The sequence below is a fragment of the Onychomys torridus genome, chromosome 6, assembly GCF_903995425.1.
Source record: "Onychomys torridus chromosome 6, mOncTor1.1, whole genome shotgun sequence".
Classification (NCBI taxonomy): Eukaryota; Metazoa; Chordata; class Mammalia; order Rodentia; family Cricetidae; genus Onychomys; species Onychomys torridus.
Window position 1 is genome coordinate 105300370 of NC_050448.1, and position 21213 is coordinate 105321582.

General features: G+C 45.7%; 1 protein-coding gene across 2 annotated transcripts; it reads left to right on the forward strand.

The window, feature by feature from the left end:
- Positions 1-3885: 3885 nt before the first annotated feature.
- Casp6 (caspase 6) lies at positions 3886-19948 on the forward strand. 2 transcript variants are annotated; one of them, XM_036190578.1, is made up of 7 exons: positions 3886-3943; positions 11379-11419; positions 12276-12425; positions 12874-12950; positions 17087-17262; positions 18336-18492; positions 19320-19948. In XM_036190578.1, the coding sequence occupies exons 2-7, from the start codon at positions 11391-11393 to the stop codon at positions 19559-19561; spliced, it is 831 nt and encodes a 276-aa protein (XP_036046471.1). In that variant the 5' UTR covers positions 3886-3943; positions 11379-11390; the 3' UTR covers positions 19562-19948. The 2 variants fall into 2 exon arrangements, with proteins under 2 accessions (XP_036046471.1, XP_036046472.1); XM_036190579.1 differs by having other exon boundaries at positions 12279-12425.
- Positions 19949-21213: the final 1265 nt, after the last annotated feature.

The following is a 21213-nucleotide window of genomic DNA, read 5'->3' on the forward strand; positions in this document are numbered from 1 at the left end:
ACCACCTACATTGGCAGATAGGGGTGGGTACTGGTAAACCTGGCCACATAACAGCATAAACCTGACCGCATAACAGTGTGGCAGGTACTTCAGCCACTGAATGGGAAAATAAGAGTTGCTTCATCTCCAAGCTTTCTGCTAAAACTCTAAACCCTTCCTTTCCTTTCCCACTTCAGCTTCTGCCATGTGTAACCTTTTCTGTCTGACCTCCGTGCCGGTGGTGGGTGGGCTCAAATGCGCAGGCTTGGGCGTTTCTAAGACTCTCCCTAACTCACCTTAACTCCACCCACTCATTCTCAAACTGCCTTGAGAACCACAGATGGGTCTAAAAGCAGCTGAGATCTAAACAATTAAGTTTACAATAATCAGGATGGCTCCTAAGCCAAAAAGAATCAGCTTATAGCCTCAGACAAGTCTTCCAAAAGGATTGGTTTACAGTCTGCCTATTGGCAGATCTTCCAAAAGCTGTCCTTAAGCCACCAATCATCAGGAAAAAATTCAGGACACAGAGTAAAATCCGTCTCTTGTTCCCGGCTAAAAGTTAAGTATCTGGAGAGCAAGGCTCCTGACCCCATGGGCAAAAGAGTCATCTGTGTCATTTAAGGTGTGCCAGGGAAGAGATAAAAGCCCGAAAACAAAATTGCCAAGTGCTGGCACTCGCTGACTCCCGAAAGCTGTTGGGTCCCTGTTTTAAGTGAAAAAGGCCATGCTCTGCCCATCAACAGCCTTGCTAAAGGTGCTGCCTAGAAAGACAACCAGTCAGCTGACTGCCCCCAGGCACCAAGACACATGGGTACATCAAGCTAAGACCTCCAGCAAACCTAGGCTTGGCTATAGACACAGCAGGGAACCCAGAACTCAGCAGGGAAGCAATCCATTTCTTTCCTTCTGGACACCAGAGCCATTGACTCAGTCCTGGGAGTTTTAGGATGTCACTTCTCCTTTCTATTGTCGGGAACAGAGGACAGCCTTACTTACCTCACCAGATTTAATTGTACTTTCAGAGTTACTTAATGAGAAAGATTTCCACTAAGATAAGAGCTCATTGTCTCATTTCAAAGTTACCGCCTGTGTTTCTCATGTGCATACAGACAGGGCCATGATCTTTGCCTTGTCCCTAATTCAAAAAAATAAGTTCTCTTCCACTCTCAAGCTCCAGAGGACACCAGGATCCACTGCCTTGTCACCAATTCCAGAGGAATAAGGTATCACCCCTTCCTTTCCCAACTAGGGCCACACAGGGCCCGAGGCAAAAGGGACCATCAAAATATCCAGGTGGTAAGGATATAACAGTCTATCACTGTTCAATACTCAGCAACTGATCACCTATGTAAATGCTAAACTAACAAAACAAACATGTGCCTTAAATAAACCACCTGGAATAAGGCTTGTCTCAGGTAAAAATTAAGCAGAGTACTAAAACATCACAGCCACCTTTTTAACATGTCTCCATCCAGACAGGCCAGATCTACCTCAGATAAATGTCAACTCCAAAAACAAAATAATAATGACTCTTTTCTCTAAGCTTTTTATGTCACCAGTGTCCTGTCAGACAGAAGGTTCCTAGCCACACCATGAAGGACGGACAGCTGCAGGACTTCATCCCAGGACTTCAGGAGGCAGCTTCCCCATCTCCCCCCAAGAACCAATCGACGTCCACCATTCAGCCTGAAGCAGTCTTTGAGAGAAATGGCACCCCATACCCATCCATACACATTTTTTTTTTCTTTTTTTAAGAACAAATGAGTCGGGAATGATAGAAAATTACAACATGTCCACAAGGTTGGGCTTGCCTGGCGGACCGCCTAATTATTTCTGGTTCAAAATAGCCATTTCCAGGTCAGGACATTTCGCGTGGCTAGGACTCCGTGGCTTTACATACATGGTTGCGTAAAGCGCGCTCGTGGGGCCATGTAATCTATGCGCATGCGTGGAGTAGCCACATGCGGTCCTGTACGCATGCGCAGCCCACTCTTTAAAAAGCCGGCGCCATTTTGCACAGGTCTCTCTTCTCTCCTCTCCTCTCCCTTCTCTTCTCTTGTCTCCTCACTCACATGTGTGCTTCACACAGGCCTGTCACATTCTATATCCTCTTTAATAGAAACTCTTCGGTGGTCTTGTCGTGTTCGGGACATTTTCTCGCAGGGTAAGAGCGCCGCTAAATAACTAACATCAGTCTCCTGTAGCCCAGTATGGCCTTGAATTCACAGAAATCCAGACGGATCTCTGCCTGTGCCTCCCGAGTGCTAGGGTTAAAGGTGTGTGACACCATTGCCTGACCTCTATGGCTAACTCTGTGGCTGGCTCTGTCCTCTGATCTTCGGGTAAGCTTTATTTGATACACAATATGTCACCACACCTTTTACTTTTTATTTCAATAGAAATGGGGACTTTAAGACTAGTGTAGGGCAGAAGCTGTGAAAAGATCCCTGCAGGTGCCCAACGCCTGCTATTAGCAGGCATGAAACGGTAGACATGTTAACCTGCCCTTTAAAGATCCCCTTCAGCCAGCGCCATCTTCTGGTCTCCAGGGGCACTGCACTCATGCACACGCACCCCCACCCACTCCCTACACATGATTAAATAGTATAATAAAAGAACCCTCAGCCAACTGGTAACACCTTAATGTATTTTTATCATCTCTAATTGGTTACTTTCTAAATGACAAGGTGGTATACACAGTCGGCACAACATTCAGTGGGTGAGGACCCAGGAAAAGCGGTCACCGTCACCTACAGAGCCTCACTGTTCTTAGAATTTCTGCATACACTTTGCCAAATCACTTCTACTTTTGCAAGCCAGGCCTAACCATCCAGGAGTTGGTAGTGCTGGACTAGCATTCCAGAAGCCTGGGTGTGGTGGCCCAAGACGTTAGCACAACACTGAGTGTGGAGGCAGGAGGATCAAGGTGGTGGATCTCCGCTATAGGAGAGCTGGGAAGGAAGGAGGGAGGGAAGAAGGCCCATGAGTTAGTTGTCTTCAGTTTGGTTTGTTTGGCCTAAACCACCTGTCCAAACAAAAGGCAAAAGGTGCAATGTTGTGGAATATTATTTTAAGGTGTGTTACATTTTTTTTCCTGCTGCTTTTGTTAACAAGGCAAAGACATGTTCCATTTGTTTGATTAAATAAAATTAACCTGAGGTCAAGAGGCTGAGTCAGCAACTAGCTGACAGGAAGTGGTAGGAAGGAACCACGTGTAGCAAGGGTTCTTAAGGGGGTGGGGCGGAGCAGAAAGACGTGCAGCATTTTCCGAGCCAGGAGCAAGGAGAGGTTAGGTTTTTGCTATTCAGCCTCTGAGCAAGCAGCATTTCACCTCAGCCTTTGAATCCTGTGTTCTATAGAAGGGTAGAGATCCAGACAAGATTTTCCTTAGTTGCCTTGAGAGAGCAGGTTTCTTAGGGAACAGAATTCCCGGGCTGCGGCCCTGGCGGCCCAAACTGCTGCAGTTGCAGTTGCTAAATAGGACAGCAGTTGCTTAAGGGGCCGCCACAGTATGAAGGAAAAACAACAGCATGAGAAATAAGTCGTTGCAAGCCCTCTAAAGTAACTGGCTGTAGAGAAAGCCTTCTACACCGAACTGGAACACTAGATGGAGTGGCAGGCTGCGGATGCAGGACGGCAACGTGAAGTTCACCAGCCTGGATGTGAACTTGCCCCGCGGCTCCCCGGGCAGGGGTGGGCGGTGGCGTCCTCACTTCCCCATACCCCACCCCCGTCCCCCACGTACACAAGGGAGGAGCTCCGCTGTGAAGGGGGCGGGGGAGGGAGGCGCGGTGGCGTCCTGGAGTTGCCAGGGTGACGGAGCGCCCAGCTGTAGCTGCCAGCTCCTCTGGGGGAGGCGGAGGCGGCCCCTGGGGCGGGGCGGCAGGCGGGGCGGGGCTGGCAGGAAGCGGGGCCTGCGGAGCAGTGGCCAGGGGGCTAGGAAGCCCGGAGCTCCCCGCAGGTAAGTGTGGGCCCCGGGGCGAGCGTGGGGCGGGCGGCTGGCTGTCTCTCGAGACCGGCAGGACTGGCAGAAGTTGCAGGATTGCGGCGCTGAGCGGTGGCGGACGGAGCAGTGTTTGCCCAGGCTAACCCTGCCGAGCTCCTTTGTCCTCCCGCTCCGTAGCGTCTGGCTGGTTTAAACTTTAAAGGGCGGCGCTTGCGCGGTGCGGCAAAGAACTTGGCTTTGCAGGTTGAGTCCTGTTTTGTTGCTCACTTCTGCCCGAGAACTGGTGGGAAGTGGCTGTCCAGGGTGCGGGGCTCAAGCCTGCGGGAGCTGGGTGGACGCCGCCGTCCCCGTGCTGCGTGCAGCCAGCAAACCTGTTGCTGTCCGGCCGGCCGTGTTTTCGCCCCGAGTAACTTTTCTCCATAGAGTGATAAATGCTAACGCTCGCTTCAGAACAGGCTTCCTGTCGCCTGTCAAACCCGGCGCTGGTTAAAGTTAGAAACGTCCAGCGAGATTGGTCTTTAAGGTCGGTCACAGGCGGCCAAGCGGTGAAAGTCCCCCATGGTCCTGCAGAGAGTGGCCCTGTTGAACACACAGGGTCTAGTGGCCATCTCCAGTTTAGGAATGAGTGGTGCGGGGTGGGGGACCGGGGTGGGGGGAGGACACGTGCACCGATCTCCTCCCCTTTTTGTTTGATTCCTTTTCTCCCCTGTCCCCTTCCTTCTAGGGAGGAGGTGAGTTACTTCTTGTAGGCTATTAAATGGTTGACAGGGAATATGGGTAGATTCTCGTGATAACTGGTTTGGAAAGTGGCCTCCGGTGGAGTACCCGGTGACAGGTTGTACAGACCTCGGAATCCACCAGCGGACCTCGCTTTCACTTCCCTCGGAGTTGACCTTAAGCTGGTCTGGCCCATGCTCTATATTCTTGGACTTTGGAAGTAGTAAGATAATATATCTTCAGTGCCAGGCAATCAACGAACAGTGGCTGGTAGCATTATCCGGAAATTACCATAAAGAGATTAAAAAAAAAAAAGTAGTGAGTGATTTTGCACAAATTTAACTAAGGAACTAGAAGGCGGTGTTTACATTAGGGTGCCACAGAAAAGAGAAGCGAGAAGAGGCCAAGAGTCATGTTGAACGATGTTCACATGTAAACATTTTTTCATTTCTTCTCTCACACCACACGTCCCAACCGCAGCTTCCCCTCCCTCTTCTCATCCCAGCCCCACCCCCTGTCCTCTGTCCCCCAGATCCACTGCCTTCCTCCAGAAAAGACCAGGCCTCCCAGGGACATCAACCAAACACGCCCAAGATATAATAAGCGCTGGCCTAGCAAGTGCAAGGCCCTGGGTTCGATCCTCAGCTCAAAAACAAACAAACAAACAAAACAAGATACAATGAGACAGAGCGAGCCACAGGTTAAGGCTGGGTGAGGCAAGGGGGGACCACGGATCCCTCAATCTCACATAGAGTATTTTAATCCAGCTACTAAAAAGGCTAAGGTAGGAGAATCGCAGGTTTACGGCCAGCCAGGATAACATAGACTATACATCTTAGAAAAAGAAGATAATGCTGGATCTGGTGATGCTATGCTCTAACCCAGTACTCAGAGGGCTGAGGCAGGAGGAATACGCAGTTGAGGCCAGCCTGCGGTCACTGCTTTAAAACTCTTGGCTAAGGTGAGACTTCCTTGAGAAGCCTGCTCCTTGTGCTGGAGATGGTTGTGTCAAGTTGACACAAACTAAAGTTCTGAGAGGAGGGAGCCTCAATGGCTCTAAAACTGGTTCTCAACGTGTGGGTCACGACCCACGTGGGATCAAGTATTAGATATTTACATTATGATTCATAACAGTAGCAAAATTACAGTTAGAGAGTAGCAACAAAAATAATTTTATGGGGGGGGATGTCACTATACCATGAGGAAATGTATTAGTTAATTAATTAATGTAGTAATTAATGAGGTCACAGCATTAGGAAGGTTGAGAACCACTGCATTGTAGATCAGGCTGTAGACAGCATTTTCTTAATTAGTTATCAATGTGGGAGGGCACAGTCCATTGTGGGTGGTGATACCCCTGGGCTGATAGTCCTGGCTTCTGTAAGGAAGCAGGCTGGGCAAGCCAATAAGCAGCACTCCTCCATGGCCTCTGCATCAGCTCCTGCCTCCAGGTTCCTGTCCTGTTTGAGTTCCTGCCCTGACTTCCTTCCATGATGAACAGTTCTGTGGAAGTAAGCCAAATAAACCCTTTCCTCTCCAGCTTGCTGTCTGGTCATGGTATTTCATCGCAGCAATAGAGACAGATGTCTTGGATGTCTGTTGTAATCTAAGTATGCCTCCTCTCTCTCCTAATGTCTATGCTTAAGTCCATATCTAAACTGTCTGAGGCTGACAAGATGGCTTAGCAGGTAAAGGCATTTGCCACCAGGCCTGGGGACCTGGAACCATATTATGGAAGGAAGAAGCCTGCCCTGTAGGTTGTCACCTGACCTTTACAATGCCATGGTGTGTATCTACCAGCCTCCATGCAAATGTGTTAAATAAATACGTGTTAAAAAAACTTTATTAATAGATTCCACCTTTACATTAAACAATCTGAATCTGAGCCTTGAAACTGAATGTCTTTTTGTTTGTTTGGTTCGTTGGTTGGTTTTTTGAGACAGGGTTTCTCTGTGCAGTTTTGGCACCTGTCCTGGATCTCACTCAGTAGACCAGGACTTGAACTCACAAAGATCAGCCTGGCTCTGCCTCCCGAATGCTGGGATTAAAGGTGTGCCACTGCTGCCCAGCCTGAATGTCATTTTTAATAGATTTTCTTGAGCAACTTAAAATTAAGTCTACCTGAGGCATCCCAGACTGAAACTTCTCATTGAATAGGAAGAGTAGAGTTGCTCTCCAGGCCTTTCATCCCCAGGGACATGTCAGGTTGTGACTGGCATCTTGCCACAGCAACCCTCCGGTACACTTTGAACAGTTTAGGTAATGCATTCAGTGGAGGCGAAGCTGAAGGAGGTAATGACCAATAGGTCAGCCGCCATCTTCTCAAGACCAGCTACCTTCCACCCAGGCTAGAGAGCCTTGGGGTAAAGACAGGAGTTGGCTTTCTGGCCTGGTTTTGTTTCATTGGAAGTTAATTTGGTTTCTCTGTAGTATCGTTGGCTGAAAGATGAGGAAGGCTATGTAAAGGAGGGAGCCCCACACAGCTCTGTGGTGCGGCAGTAGTGAAGCCCCTATGCTCTCTGATTCCTGTGACAGCTAGCACAGGCCTGGGGGCAGTTACCTGAAGGAAACCTTGGGAGAGTGGAGACTGAGGTAAAGGACCTTCAGTAGATTCTTAAACTTCAGTATAAAAGTTACCTTGTTGTAGTTAGTTTTCCTGCCTGGCCCAGTCAGGACAAATCTCTCTTACCCACCAGTCCCAAAGTCGCTCAGACCCAACCAAGAAAGCACACAAAAACTTATATTGCTTACAAACTCTGTGGCCGTGGCAGGCTGCTTGTTATCTACCTTTTCTATCTTAAATTAACCCATTTCTGTTAGTCTATACTTTGCCACATGGCTTGTGGCTTACCAGTGTCTTTACATGTTGCTTTTCATGGCGGCGGCTGGCGGTGTCTCTCTCCAACCTTCTACTTCCCAGAATTCTCTTCTCTCTTGTCCCGCCTATACTTCCTGCCTGGCCACTGGCCAATCAGAACTTTATTTACACAGAGCGATATCCACAGCACTTCCCCTTTTCTTTTTTTTTTTTAAAGGAAGGTTTTAACTTTTACATAGTATAATTACATATAACAAAACAATTATCTAGCAAGAATTACAGTTACAATATTAAAGAAGATATCCTATCTATCTTATATTTGTGAGTCTAAGGTTTTATATCTAACTTACCTTGTATCATAACTGAGGAAATTATAACTATCTAGCCTTCAACCACATCAAAGACCTCAGAAGGGTATAATATTACCTGAGAACCGGGAGAAGGATGTAAGCATTTTTCAGGAGTCTTGCAAGAGTAGACAGAGACAGCTGGCAGCCTGGACAGTCACCTAATGTTCCTTTGTAAAGTTGGGGCATCTGTTTTCAGCCCACAGGACTAGAGTCTCTCGGTCACTTCTCTCAGTGTCCTGTAGAATGTCTGGCAGTTTCCTCTGCGAAGCAGGAACCTGAAGGACCATTTTGTCAAACAAAGTTTAGTGGTCACCTTTCTATGGGTCCTGCATGTCCAGTTGATCAAGCAGTCCAGGCAAGAACAGTTTCTTGCCCAAATGGCTATTTTTGCCAAGGTGAAGATAAACTCCATATGAAGTGTCTTCAATGCCCATCCTCCTCTCTGAAGTAAATCGGTGCTGCCAGGATCAGACATGTCTCACTGTCCAGAAAGTCTAAATTTTAAAAGCCATATTCTGTAGGTCTTTGAAGTATTTGAAGATTACCTATCTATCTGAAATATGTCTATGTATATCTACAAGACTTAACTAACATGGCTACGAGTATGATTATCATAGATGACTAATTATTAATCTATTTTTAATTATCCATTTCAATTTAAAATGAGCTATAAACATAATACCTTAAACACGATTAGAAATATACACACAGTATAACAAAATTAACTTTAAGTTTGTATCAATAAACTAAAATCTAAACCAATGTAAAACATTTTAAACAAGTTGTTGCTCTTTAGAAGTAAGTTCCCTAATCTACCCTTCATCCTATTATATCTATATCATATCCCCCTTTCTTCTTTAGAAAGAGATCTCATTTATAATCAACCTGCTTTAAAGAAAAATATTGGTTTTTCTCTGTCCCACACCAGAGGGCTCTTCTGATTTGGGACACAAGAATCTCTTAACCATTTCTTTTAGCAATATGTCTGGGTTTAGAGAAGGAGTGAGCCAATTCCATCTCCAAAGCCAGCTTGATAATTTTGGGAATGTGGGCGTAGTTTCTCTTACTACTTCCTGCTGGAGGGGGGCGCTGTATCTTATGGGAATACAAAGAAAATTTTAGGATTATAGAGTAGTCCATTAGGGTGAACCTCTGAGCCAGTTGCCTTGAAACCATTCTGGATGTCAGATCATCTGGGCCATGGTGCCATCGGAGACCTTTCAGGTGGTCTTGGCTGATCAAACCTGATGTATCTTAATCTGGAACAAATCCATAGCCTCTGGCTTTCTGTGGAAACAAAAGCAGAGACTCTTTTCCAAAGCAACATATCCTTATATCCAAATTTTGAAGTCAAGCTATCTTTAAAATTTACATATTTGTTTAACTCAACAGCTTTTACGATCAAATCTTTTCCTGTAGTTAAAAATCCCAAAGTCAACATAAACCAGATTCTCTGTGTAATATTCATCTGTGGCTGCTGGCTCCGCCCACCTCAACTTCCCAACATGGCGGTGGTATAGTTTACCGCCAGCTCTGGGTCTGCAGCCATGTGTACCATCAACTATCAGAAGCAGTTCTATCAAAGCAGTGCATAGCCCAGAAATCTTTTTTTCTTTTTTTAAACTAGCAAAGGCTAAATCTACCATGCAGCAGAGTAAAGTGCCGCTTGTAGACTCCTTATTTCCACCACACTGCAGGTCAGACACACACACCAGGAACCCACCATAGTAGCTGAAACTGGCAGGCTGCTGCTAACTTGAGAGAGACAATTAGGAAGCTGTTTTTAGCTCCATTTTAGAATCTTTTTTCTCAGGTTTTAGGTGGAAATTCTTGCCAACACGTTGGACGCCATTTGTAGTTAGAGTTTTCCTGCCTGGCCCAGTCAGGACAAATCTCTCTTACCCACCAGTCCCAAAGTCGCTCAGACCCAACCAAGAAAGCACACAGAAACTTATATTGCTTACAAACTCTGTGGCCGTGGCAGGCTGCTTGTTATCTACCTTTTCTATCTTAAATTAACCCATTTCTGTTAGTCTATACTTTGCCACATGGCTTGTGGCTTACCAGTGTCTTTACATGTTGCTTTTCATGGCAGCGGTAGGCGGTGTCTCCCTCCAACCTTCTACTTCCCAGAATTCTCTTCTCTCTTGTCCCGCCTATACTTCCTGCCTGGCCACTGGCCAATCAGAACTTTATTTACACAGAGCGATATCCACAGCACCTTGTTACAAAGGCAGATGGCCAGCCCGATCCCGGATTCTGGTTCTGCAAGTCTCAGTTATGACCGAGAACCAGGAGTCCTCATCCTAACCCTCACCTAACCTGGAATTCTGAGGTACTTTGAGAAAACCCACTTAGCACTTACTGGACAAGGAAATGCCCTACTGAACTCTTGATTGAGAAATAGTGTTGCCCGGGCAAATTCCAAGAGAGATAGGCTAAAAGGGGCCCGGGCCACTACCCCGCTCATGCTCAGTGCCAGCGTGGTGGTGGTTTTTCTTTAGTGACATGAGATGGAACAGTCAGATGCCAGGGGAGACTGTCTAAGGACAGAAGGGGACGTAATCCATTTTGCCTTGAAGACCTCTGCCAAAAGATGTCTCCTGCTAGCTTTCCTCTTGTTCAGAACTCTGGCATCCCCTCCCTTTAACCTGTTAATTAGCCAGATGGAAACAAGATGATCGGTCCACTTTCAGGACAGAGGCCATTGGCTGCATGTGTCACTTTACATCTCATTTTGTTGAAAGCTGGGCCTGGAGGCGCAATGCGTTAAGCCCATGAGTGTGAGGCCTTCCTGAACAACAAAGGAGACCTTGTCTTGTTCAAGATAATTAAGGGTTGAACTCCTGTTGTACTTGGCTACATCTCAGGTGCTCAGCAGCCACCACTGGCTAGTGACCAACCCCATGACATGGCTCAGCACAGACAGTTCTGTCACACAGCACCCACCAGAGTAGGGAAGGATGCTATGAAGAAGGATTGTTCCGAGCATGGTGGAGTGTGATCTGTAGTGAGTACAGGGGTCCCTTGGCAGTGATTTCAGGGGAGATATGTCATTCAGAAGATCACCTAAGTGTATTCTGTGGACTGGTAATATTACCAAAGACTGGATTTAGTTCTCCTCTATGCGAAAGCATTTTTGTGTATAACAAAGCAACTGTGTATTTCCTTCAAACTCTGTAATCACAGAATTGTTTAACCCAAGGCAGATGTGTTTGGGTATTTTCTCCATTTCTGCTTATGAGTTGTTATTTTGCAGGCAAGAAAAGCATTGTGTTGCCATAGCTGATTTACTGATCAGGAAGCTTCCCTTCATTTCCAGGAGTCTTAGATTGGAGGTCAGAGGGCTGGAGGATGTTGCTGTACTATAGTTAAAAGTAAAATTAACAAGCCAGGCATGGTGGTGTACGCCTTTAATCCCAGCCTTCAGGCAAAGGCATGTGATCTCTGTGAGTTAGAGGCCAGCCAGGTTTACATAGAGAGTTCTGGGCCTGCCAGGGCCACATAATAAAATCTTGTCTCAATAAAATAAAATTAACAAACATTGACTTTGTTTCCCTAATAGGTGAAGTTAAACATGACAGAAACAGATGGCTTCTACAAAAGGTAAAAGTGTGTTCTTGTCTAATAAAAGCCTTTTCCTTTCCTGGTCCCCAACCATCTTATAGAAATGAAAGTAAGAATGTAATTGTTTGGGGCTGGAGAGATGGCTCAGACGTTAAGAGCACTGACTGCTCTTCCAGAGGTCCTGAGTTCAATTCCCAGCAACCACATGGTGGCTCACAACCAGGAAAAAAAAAAAAAGAAAGAAAGAAAAAAAGAATGTAATTGTTATGTTCAGGGCTCTTTAGCATATCAGGAACCAATGTGTAGGTATGGTTAGAACAGTAGTTCTCAACCTGTGGGTCGTGACCCTTTGGGGGTCAAATGACCCTTTCATAGGGGTCGCTTAAGACCATCAGAAAAGCACAGATAGTTACACTATGATCTATAATGGTAGCAAAATCACAGTGACGAAGTAGCGACAGATAATTTCATGGCTGGGGGTCACCACACCATGAGGAGCTGTGTTAAAGGGTGGCATCATTGGGAAGGGCGAGAAGCGCTGGGTTAGAGGCCGTATCTTGTTGTCGAAGGACCTGGTGTGGTGTTCAAATGATGCCGTTTTTGGTAAGGTGTGGGTCTAGTACTAGAGCCCTGGTCCTGGCTGCTGTTGTCCTGTGTCACTGCGTCCTGGAGAGCAGGAAGAAGCATCAGTGCGGAGGGCCTGGGATGGAGGCTGAAGATGGGACACAGTGTTGTTACCCAACAATTAACTTTCTTCACTGATACACTCTCCCAGTGCCCAGCCCTGTAGAAGCAACAGGCTCCCGTCTAGACACTGACTTTGGGCTTAGTGGGCTCACGATTTAACATGGGTTGTTTGTTTGTTTGTTTGATTGATTGATTGACTCTTGGTCAGTAGGGAAGTGTTTGATCCGGCAGAACAGTACAAGATGGACCACAAGAGGAGAGGAATTGCCCTGATCTTCAATCACGAGAGGTTCTTCTGGCACTTGACGCTCCCAGAGAGGCGGGGCACCAGTGCCGACAGGGACAACCTGACTCGAAGGTAGTTTTCTCCCTCGTGATGATACACTAAAGGGACAGCTAATCATAATTTAACACCGATGACAGGTCCAGAGCCCTCACTAAGACCCAGCATGTGCTTAGCATGCCTGAGGCCTCAGGTCCAATCCCGGCACACAAACAGGAAACCCCTGACCCACCCCCCAAAAATAGACTGAGCCTCCCTTGAGAACTCGCCTGAGCAGTCTTCCTCACCCTGATCTATTGATTGTGACTAGGTTTTTCCTTGTTCCTAACAGACATGCAGTAGATGGTAATGGTCGTCATTGAGTTGTCACTGTTAAGCCCTTTCATAAGGAGGATGGTCAAGAGGAATTACCATTGTCCTTTCTTATATGTCATGAAAATAGGCATGGAATTCCTCACGACGTAAGGCTATCAGCTGGCCAGAGAATGCCCACAAGCTAATTCTGAGTTTATTGTGTTTCCAGGTTTTCAGAGCTAGGCTTTGAAGTGAAATGCTTTAACGATCTCAAAGCACAAGAACTGCTGCTCACAATCCATGAGGGTAGGTGGTCTTGTTCCTGAAGATCTGTACTTTACGTTATCCCAGAAGACCCGTATACGTAATTCACTATGCAGCAAAAAACTGTTACTAATTTCCAGCAGGTTATACGGGTCGGTCTTGCCTCAGTATTTACACTCCCCATCAGATCTCCCCATCAGAGATCTGGCAAAGTATTATACCTCCAAAGATTCTATTAGCATGCTTCCAGTTATACATTTATGTATTATTGTTAGTCCAGAGTTGAAGGAAATGACTTGTTTGATGGTGAACATCTGAAATGCAAATTCTTCAGATGCTGGGTGTTTCTCAGTAGGCTTGCTGACTTAGCCTTGCCCTAGCTGTTCCTTGCCCCATGCTGCTCATTTCCTTGTGTCTTTCTACTGTTGCATCTCTGAGCAGTAGGTATTTTGATTATAATGCAGCTTAGAGTGGGTCCCTCCTTCATTCTAAGAGCTTTCAAATCAGTTGCTAATGGCCTGTTATTGCTGTTTGCATAATCACATCGCACTCTCTCCCACACTTTCTTGTAATTAAATAGTTATGGCTGCTTCCTAGGCTTTCTACTTTGGTCTTAAGCTCCCATTTTTGGAACATGCGTTTTTGACCATGTTCACTCTTCACCTTCTGTTCCCTCATCTCGCCTTCCTCCAGTCTCCCTCCTCTTCCCAAGCAGTCTAGTCTGCCTTCTGTTTTCGTGACATATGAGTGTGACAGGAGAGAGAACAGTGTGGGCCGGAGACCGCACTTTCAGGGATCATTTGAGAGACTGAATCCTCTCTTTCTGGATCTGCCCTGCTTGGCACATTTTCTCTCTTTGTTATGGGTCGAAGGACTACTAAGCCGATGCCGTAGTTTGTCTATTGAGTAGTGCCGCAGCAGTCGTGAGCAGGCATCTCTGTCCCGTGCTGTCCTGGGTTCCCTTGGGTGTGCTCCCAGGAGTGGTTCTGCTGGTAGCTGTGTTTTGTTTTCTAAGGATGCTCCATATTGATTTCCATGGTGGCTGTGTGCGCGCTTACCCTCTGACCAGTGGTGTACAAGGGCTCCTTCCTCACCAGCCCGGCTTCCCCACTTCACCAGCCCACTTCTCATCCTCACCAGTCCGGCTTCCCCACCTCACCAGCCCGGCTTCCCTACCTCACCAGCCCGGCTTCCCCACCTCACCAGCCCGGCTTCCCCACTTCACCAGCCCACTTCTCATCCTCACCAGCCCGGCTTCCCCACCTCACCAGCCCGGCTTCCCTACCTCACCAGCCCGGCTTCCCCACCTCACCAGCCCGGCTTCCCCACCTCACCAGCCCACTTCTCATCCTCACCAGCCGGTTTGTTTTGGTTTGGTTATTTAATGGGAGCCACTCTCTGATGGCTGAGGTGGGTGAGCATTCTGTCATCCAGCTACTGTCAACTGGTACTTTCTTTTGAGAAGCATCCTATCGTTTCATTTATCATTTTCTGATTGGATGATTTGGTTCTCTGGTAGGTTTTTTTCTTCATTGTTTATATAGTCTAGATGATAACCTAATCCTTTCAGATGTGTAGCCAACAAGGACTCCTCCCGTTCTGTAGGCTAGAACCTCACTCTGGTAAGTGTTTCGTTTGCTGCAAAGCTCATTTAATTTCATGTGATTCCATTTGTTACTTCTTGGAAGTATTTCCTGCGCAGTTGGAGTCCTTTCCAGAAAGTCTTTACCTATGCCTGTGTCTTTTTCTTCTTTTCCATTCATTTATTATTCTGTGTGTGAGTGTGTGTGCATGCGTGTGTGTGTGTGTGTGTGTGTGTGTGTGTGTGAGTGTGTGTGCGTGCATATGTGTGTGTAAGTGTGCATGTGTGTGCATGTGTGTGTGCGTGCGTGTGTGTGTGTGTGTGTGTGTGTGTGTGTGTGTGTGTGTGTGTGAGAGAGAGAGCATAGCTTTTGGAGGGGGGTTTTCTTCTTGTACCAAATGGATTCTGGGTTCTCCTTGGGTTTGGCCACAAGTACCTTTACCTATGAACCATCTCCGCTTCTGCCTGTATCTTGAAATGCTTATAGTAGTTTCAGGTCTTAAAGTTACTTCTCCTTGTGGATGTCCAGTTTTCCAAGGGCAGTTTGCCAAAGAGATTGTCTTTCGTAGTTTCTTTCATGTATGTTTTGATGCCTTTGTCAAAAACTTGGCTTTCGGAGCTACATGGGTTTATTTCCTTGATCTCACTGGTCAGTGTGTCTGTGTGTGTGTGTGCTGGCATCATACTGGTTTGTTACTGACTTTTGCAGTCTAACTTGAAATCAAGGTGGCCATAGCCCAGCTTTATTCTGTTTGCCCTGGGTTGCCTTGGCTGGTCCGGGCCCCTCGTGATTCAGTGTTCAACTCAGGATGTTTTCTAATTCTGTGAAGAATTACCATGAGAACCTGTAGTAGATAGCTTTTGTATTATAGACCTTTTCTTAATATTGTCAAGCCGTGAGCATGGGGGCCTGTCTTTCACCCCCTTAGTTTATTCCTGTTTGTCTTTTTTTAATGCTATTGGGAATATTGGGAATAGGATTCTATTCCTGCTTTCTTTCTCAATACATAGCATATAAGGAAGCTTCTGGTTGTGGTGTCTTACTGTTTTGTTGAAAATGTTTATTTGTATAGTTTGTTAAATGTTTAATTGAGTATCTAGCGTTTATTTAATTTTAAAAATTTATGGGTATGAGTGTAGTGCCTGCGTGTGTGTAAGGGTACCACATTCGTGCCTGGTGCCTTTGGAGGCCAAAAGAGAGAGAGCCTCAGAGTCCCTGGAGTCAGAGTGACGGATGGTTGTGAGCTGCCATGTGGGTGCTGAGTCACCTCTCTGTCCATTTAGTGTCTCTTAAATACAGGACCTCGCCATCTATAAACATGGGTGCTTTACTTCTTTCCTATGTTTTTTTTTTTTTTTTTTTTTTTTTTTTTTTATCTTGCCTTAAAAGCATCCTATTGGGGGCTGGAGAGATGGCTCAGAGGTTAAGAGCACCAACTGCTCTTCCAGAGGTCCTGAGTTCAATTCCCACCAACCATATGGTGGCTCACAACCACCTGTAATGAGATCTGGCGACCTCTTCTGTATACATAAAAAAAAAAAAAAAATTATTTATTTATTAAGTATCCTATTGAGTAAAAGTAGGAGGAGCATTGTGTTCTTTTGTCTTTCGAGGAAATGTTTTGCTTTTCCTTTACTGTGGAGTTGCTGTTAGGTCTGTCGTGTGTTGCCTGGGCGGTGCTCCGTTGTGTTCCTGTTGCTGGTTTCTTCGGGACTTCGGGCAGGAGAGGAGGCTGAACGCTGTCAGCCTCTTCTGCGTCTCACCAGGCGATGATGTACTTGCGTCTTTGAGTCTGTTTGCATACGGTGAACCATCATTATAACCCTGCCGTTGAGCTACCTTGGTCACGGTGAATGTTTCTTTTCATGTGTTGCTGAATTCCTCTTGCAGTCATTTTACTGAGAATTTCTGTGTCCGTGGTCTTTGGGGATGTTGGTCTGTGATGTGTTTGTTATATCGTTAAGTAACTTGGATCTTAAAGGAACTTTCCCATTTTTTTCTAAATCATTTTTCTCTACTTAAGAAAAGCTAGTAATGTCTTTTGTTTTGGTCTTGGTTTTGGACACAGGGTTTCTCTCTGTAACAGCCCTAGCTGTCCTGGAACTCACTTTGTAGACCAGGCTGGCCTGGAACTCACAGATGTCCCACCTGCCTCTGCGTCCCAAGTGCTAAGATTAAAGGCATGTACTACCACGACTGGCTGAAAAACTAATATCTTTAATGAAATTGCTTTAAGCTTTAATAATTGGTTTTTAAGCCAGCATGGTAAGATATACCTACAATCCTGGCACCAGGAGGCTTAGAGTGGAGGATTGCTGGATATTGAAGGCCAGTGTACATGGGCAAGAGTGTCAGGCCCTGTCTCAAACAAATTTAGAAAGAAAGTTTAGGGCCAGCCTGGCTATAGAATGAGACCCAATCTTAAGAAAGAAGAAAAAGACAAAGATGTTTTACTACAGGAGTTCGTATTTATTAACGGGAGCAGGCCCCTCTCCTGATGTTTTGTAAGTGTATTTTTTTAGTACCCATAACTTGAAGTTCCACATGTTAATACTTTTATTTTCACCTCTACACACATTTTGGGGGCATCTATAGTGTCGAACTCAAGCCATGTAGATGCCGATTGCTTCCTGTGTGTCTTCCTGAGCCACGGTGAAGGCAACCACATTTATGCATATGATGCCAAAATTGAAATTCAGACGTTGACTAGCCTGTTCAAAGGAGACAAGTGTCAGAGCCTGGTTGGAAAACCCAAGATATTTATCATTCAGGTAAGACTGATACAGCATTAGTTCAGTTATAAAAGTCAGTTGATTATAATGGTTAAAAAGTCCATTTCTAAAATAAATTTCTCCAATAATTGGAAAGGTTCTTTTTGAATCCTGGTCTTATAGAATTGAATTTTGAGCTGTTAACATATAGATATTTAGACAGACAGCGAGCGTGTGTGCTCAGTCTGGAGGGATGGCTCAGTCATTTACGGTACCACCTGCTGTTCTTGCAGGGCACCTGAGTTCTGGTCCCTGCTCCAGAGGATCCAACACCTTCTTCTGAACCCTGGGGGCACCTGTACTCACATATCAACACTCACATAGAAACTTTGTTTGTTCAAGATAGGGTTTCTCTGTGTAGCCCTGGCTGCCGTGGAACTCATTCTGTAGACCAGGCTGGCCTCAAACTCAGAGATCCACCTGCCCATGCCTTCTGAGTATTGGGATTAAAGGCAAATGCCTCTACTTTGGATACTTAATTTTCAAACATTAAAAAATACAGTGAGAGGGCTGGAGAGATGGCTCAGTGGTTAAGAGCACTCACTGTTCTTCCAGAGGTCCTGAGTTCAATTCCCAGCAACCACATGTAATGAGATCTGGCACCCTCTTCCGGCATGTTGGCAGAACACTGTATACCTAATAAAGAAATAAATCTTTAAAAAAAAAAACAATACAGTGAGAACAGAAGGTGAAGGAATGCTGTTTCAACTATTGACAAATTATGACTGAAACTAGATAGGGAAAACACCATTTGGAAATCATTACCTGAGTGAATAAAAAAACGTGTAGGTAAGGATGATAGCTTTTAAAAAGGCGGCTATACCATTCAGCATATCTTGGTGTTTATTGGGGGGCGGGTGGTGTTGTAAACATTGTCTAAAAGGAAACACCACCAGGGAGTCAGCTGTGTTAGCTTTCCTTCTCTCAGAGGCTGATTTCATTGAGTTTGAACTGCTCCTGCGGCTTCTGTTACTAATGTGAGGTGTGCTGCTGGATTACATATCCTCACCGCACACTGAGCATTGGGAACAAGACGGCAGGCAGAGAAAAAAGATCGTTCCTCTGTTTTGTAGGCCTGTCGGGGCAACCAGCATGATGTGCCAGTGGTTCCTCTGGACGTGGTGGATTATCAGGCAGACGTGCCAGACAACATAACACAGGTGGATGCTGCCTCCGTGTACACGCTGCCTGCAGGGGCCGACTTCCTCATGTGCTACTCTGTCGCGGAAGGTGAGTGAGTGGAATGCCACATAGACGCCTGGGACCTGTACCCTCGGCTCACTCTGTGTCACCTTTGAATTGGATTGGGTCTGTCACAATTAAATCACCACGCTCTATTAAAAAGCCACAGACCTAGTCACGTTGAAGAACTCCTTTGGTTGATGAATGAAATGAAAAATACAACAGCATTCCTGTATAATTCTATTATAATAATACAATAATACAACAGCTGTATAATTGTATTGGGCATTAGCAGCTCGCTGTCATTTGGTGATAGAGTAGCAGTGCCATTCTGATATATTTGTGGAAAGTCTTGCTGAAGAACATTTTTGCTGACTTCTTTGCTTTTGAGTTGAAAAGTTTTGTTTAGTCTCTGGCCTTGTAAAATCACTGGCTATTACCTTGTAGTTTTCTTTTTTAGAGAGTGAGGGAAATTCCATTAATTCTACATCTATAAAACCAGAGAATTGGCCGGGTGTTTGTGGCGCATGCCTGTAATCCCAGCACTCGGGAGGCAGAGGCAGGTGGATCTCTGTGAGTTCAAGGCCAGCCTGTGCTACAGAGTGAGTTCCAGGACAACCTCCAAAGCTACAGAGAAACCCTGTCTCAAACAAACAAACAAACAAACAAACAAACAAAAAAAAAAACCAAAAAACCCAGAGAATTAATGTCTTTCTACATGAGGTTAAGCAATAGATAAAACTCTAACCACATGATGAGCAGACCTTATTCTTTCCCAAGGACTTTCATTTCTGTAGCTGAATCATAAAAGTGTCTTTCAGTCACCTTGAAGCAAAAGGAAATGAAACAACCCCCCCCCCCCCATCTTCTCTTAGGGTATTACTCTCACCGAGAAACTGTGAACGGCTCATGGTACATCCAGGATTTGTGTGAGATGCTGGCGAGATATGGCAGCTCCCTAGAGTTCACGGAACTGCTCACACTGGTGAACAGGAAGGTCTCTCAGCGCCGCGTGGACTTCTGCAAAGACCCAAGTGCAATTGGCAAGAAGCAGGTTCCCTGCTTTGCCTCAATGCTAACCAAAAAGCTACATTTCGGTCCCAAATCCAGTAAGTAGGCCATTGATCTCGTCCACATGTATTTTACACACATTCCCTTCTATCCAGCTGTCAGTTGGTTGAAGCATTTGACCCATCAACATAAACTGTTTCAAGGTTTAAGATACCATGGAAAACTGCTGTTTTGTATTTGTTCATTTTTAATCATGCTGGAGATGGTGAAAGGGTTAAAAAAATCCTCAGGAAATTACTATGTGTAAAAACTGTCTACTAGCATTTATTACATTTGTAGTGAGCTGCAAGATCACCCGAAATACCAGCCAGTTTGCCTTAAATTTATACAAGTTTATTGTATAATGTCTTTTTCTGTATAATGTTCTGAAAGATTTTTGAAACTCAGAATGAGACTGTTTTCATTTAATAAAATATCTAAAACTTATAGCTTCCATAATTTATAGTGACCTATTTTATTTAGTCATGTATCTGTTTATTGTCTTATTTACCTATAATTAAGGTATTTTGTATATAAATTTAATTCCCATTTTGGAAAAAAATAAATGAACCTTAAAGAATTATTCTGTCACTCCGAGGATTAAATATAGTATACAGTGACACACAGCCACTGTAGGCACACAATGAGTGACAGACATTTAACCACTATAGGCACACACACAGCGAGACCTAATAATATAAGCACACATGCCTGACATCTGCCTGATACAGGCGCATGTGCCGTGACACCCAGCCATGTCAGTCAAGCAGTAAAAGCACACATGCAGTGACTCTTAGCCACTGTGCACACATATGTAGTTACACTTAGCCATTGGAGGACCCCACAATGGTGCCTGGCCACTTTATGAAGACATGCAGTGATTCCTGGCCACTCTGGGCAGACATGCAGTGACTCCTGGCCACTCTAGGCAGACATGCAGTGACCCCTGGCCACTCTGGGCAGACATGCAGTGACTTCTGGCCACTCTGGGCAGACATGCAGTGACTCCTGGCCACTCTGGGCAGACATGCAGTGACTCCTGGCCACTCTGGGCAGACATGCAGTGACTCCTGGCCACTCTAGGCAGACTTACAGTAACTCCTGGCCACTCTGGACAGACATGCAGTGACTCCTGGCCATTCTGGGCAGACATGCAGTGACCCCTGGCCACTCTGGGCAGACATGCAGTGACCCCTGGCCACTCTAGGCAGACATGCAGTGACTCCTGGCCACTCTAGGCAGATATGCAGTGACTCCTGGCCACTCTGGGCAGACATGCAGTGACTCCTGGCCACTCTGGGCAGACATGCAGTGACCCCTGGCCACTCTGGGCAGACATGCAGTGACTCCTGGCCACTCTAGGCAGACTTACAGTAACTCCTGGCCACTCTGGACAGACATGCAGTGACACCTGGCCACTCTAGGCAGACATGCAGTGACTCCTGGCCACTCTGGGCAGACATGCAGTGACTCCTGGCCACTCTGAGCAAAACATCTGACAAATGAGATTCCACAGTAACTTAAAATGGAAGCTCCTGACATTTCTAACAGACTCATTAAACGTGATTAATTTTACTTTTAAGGTTCACTTCTTATTAACATGACGTAACATTTTGAATAATAGTATTTTGTTAATAATCTGCTGGTTAAGGTGGTTACATTTGGGGCTTTGGGACCGGAAACACATAAGTTGCTGCTATTACAAGCAATGCTTTACTC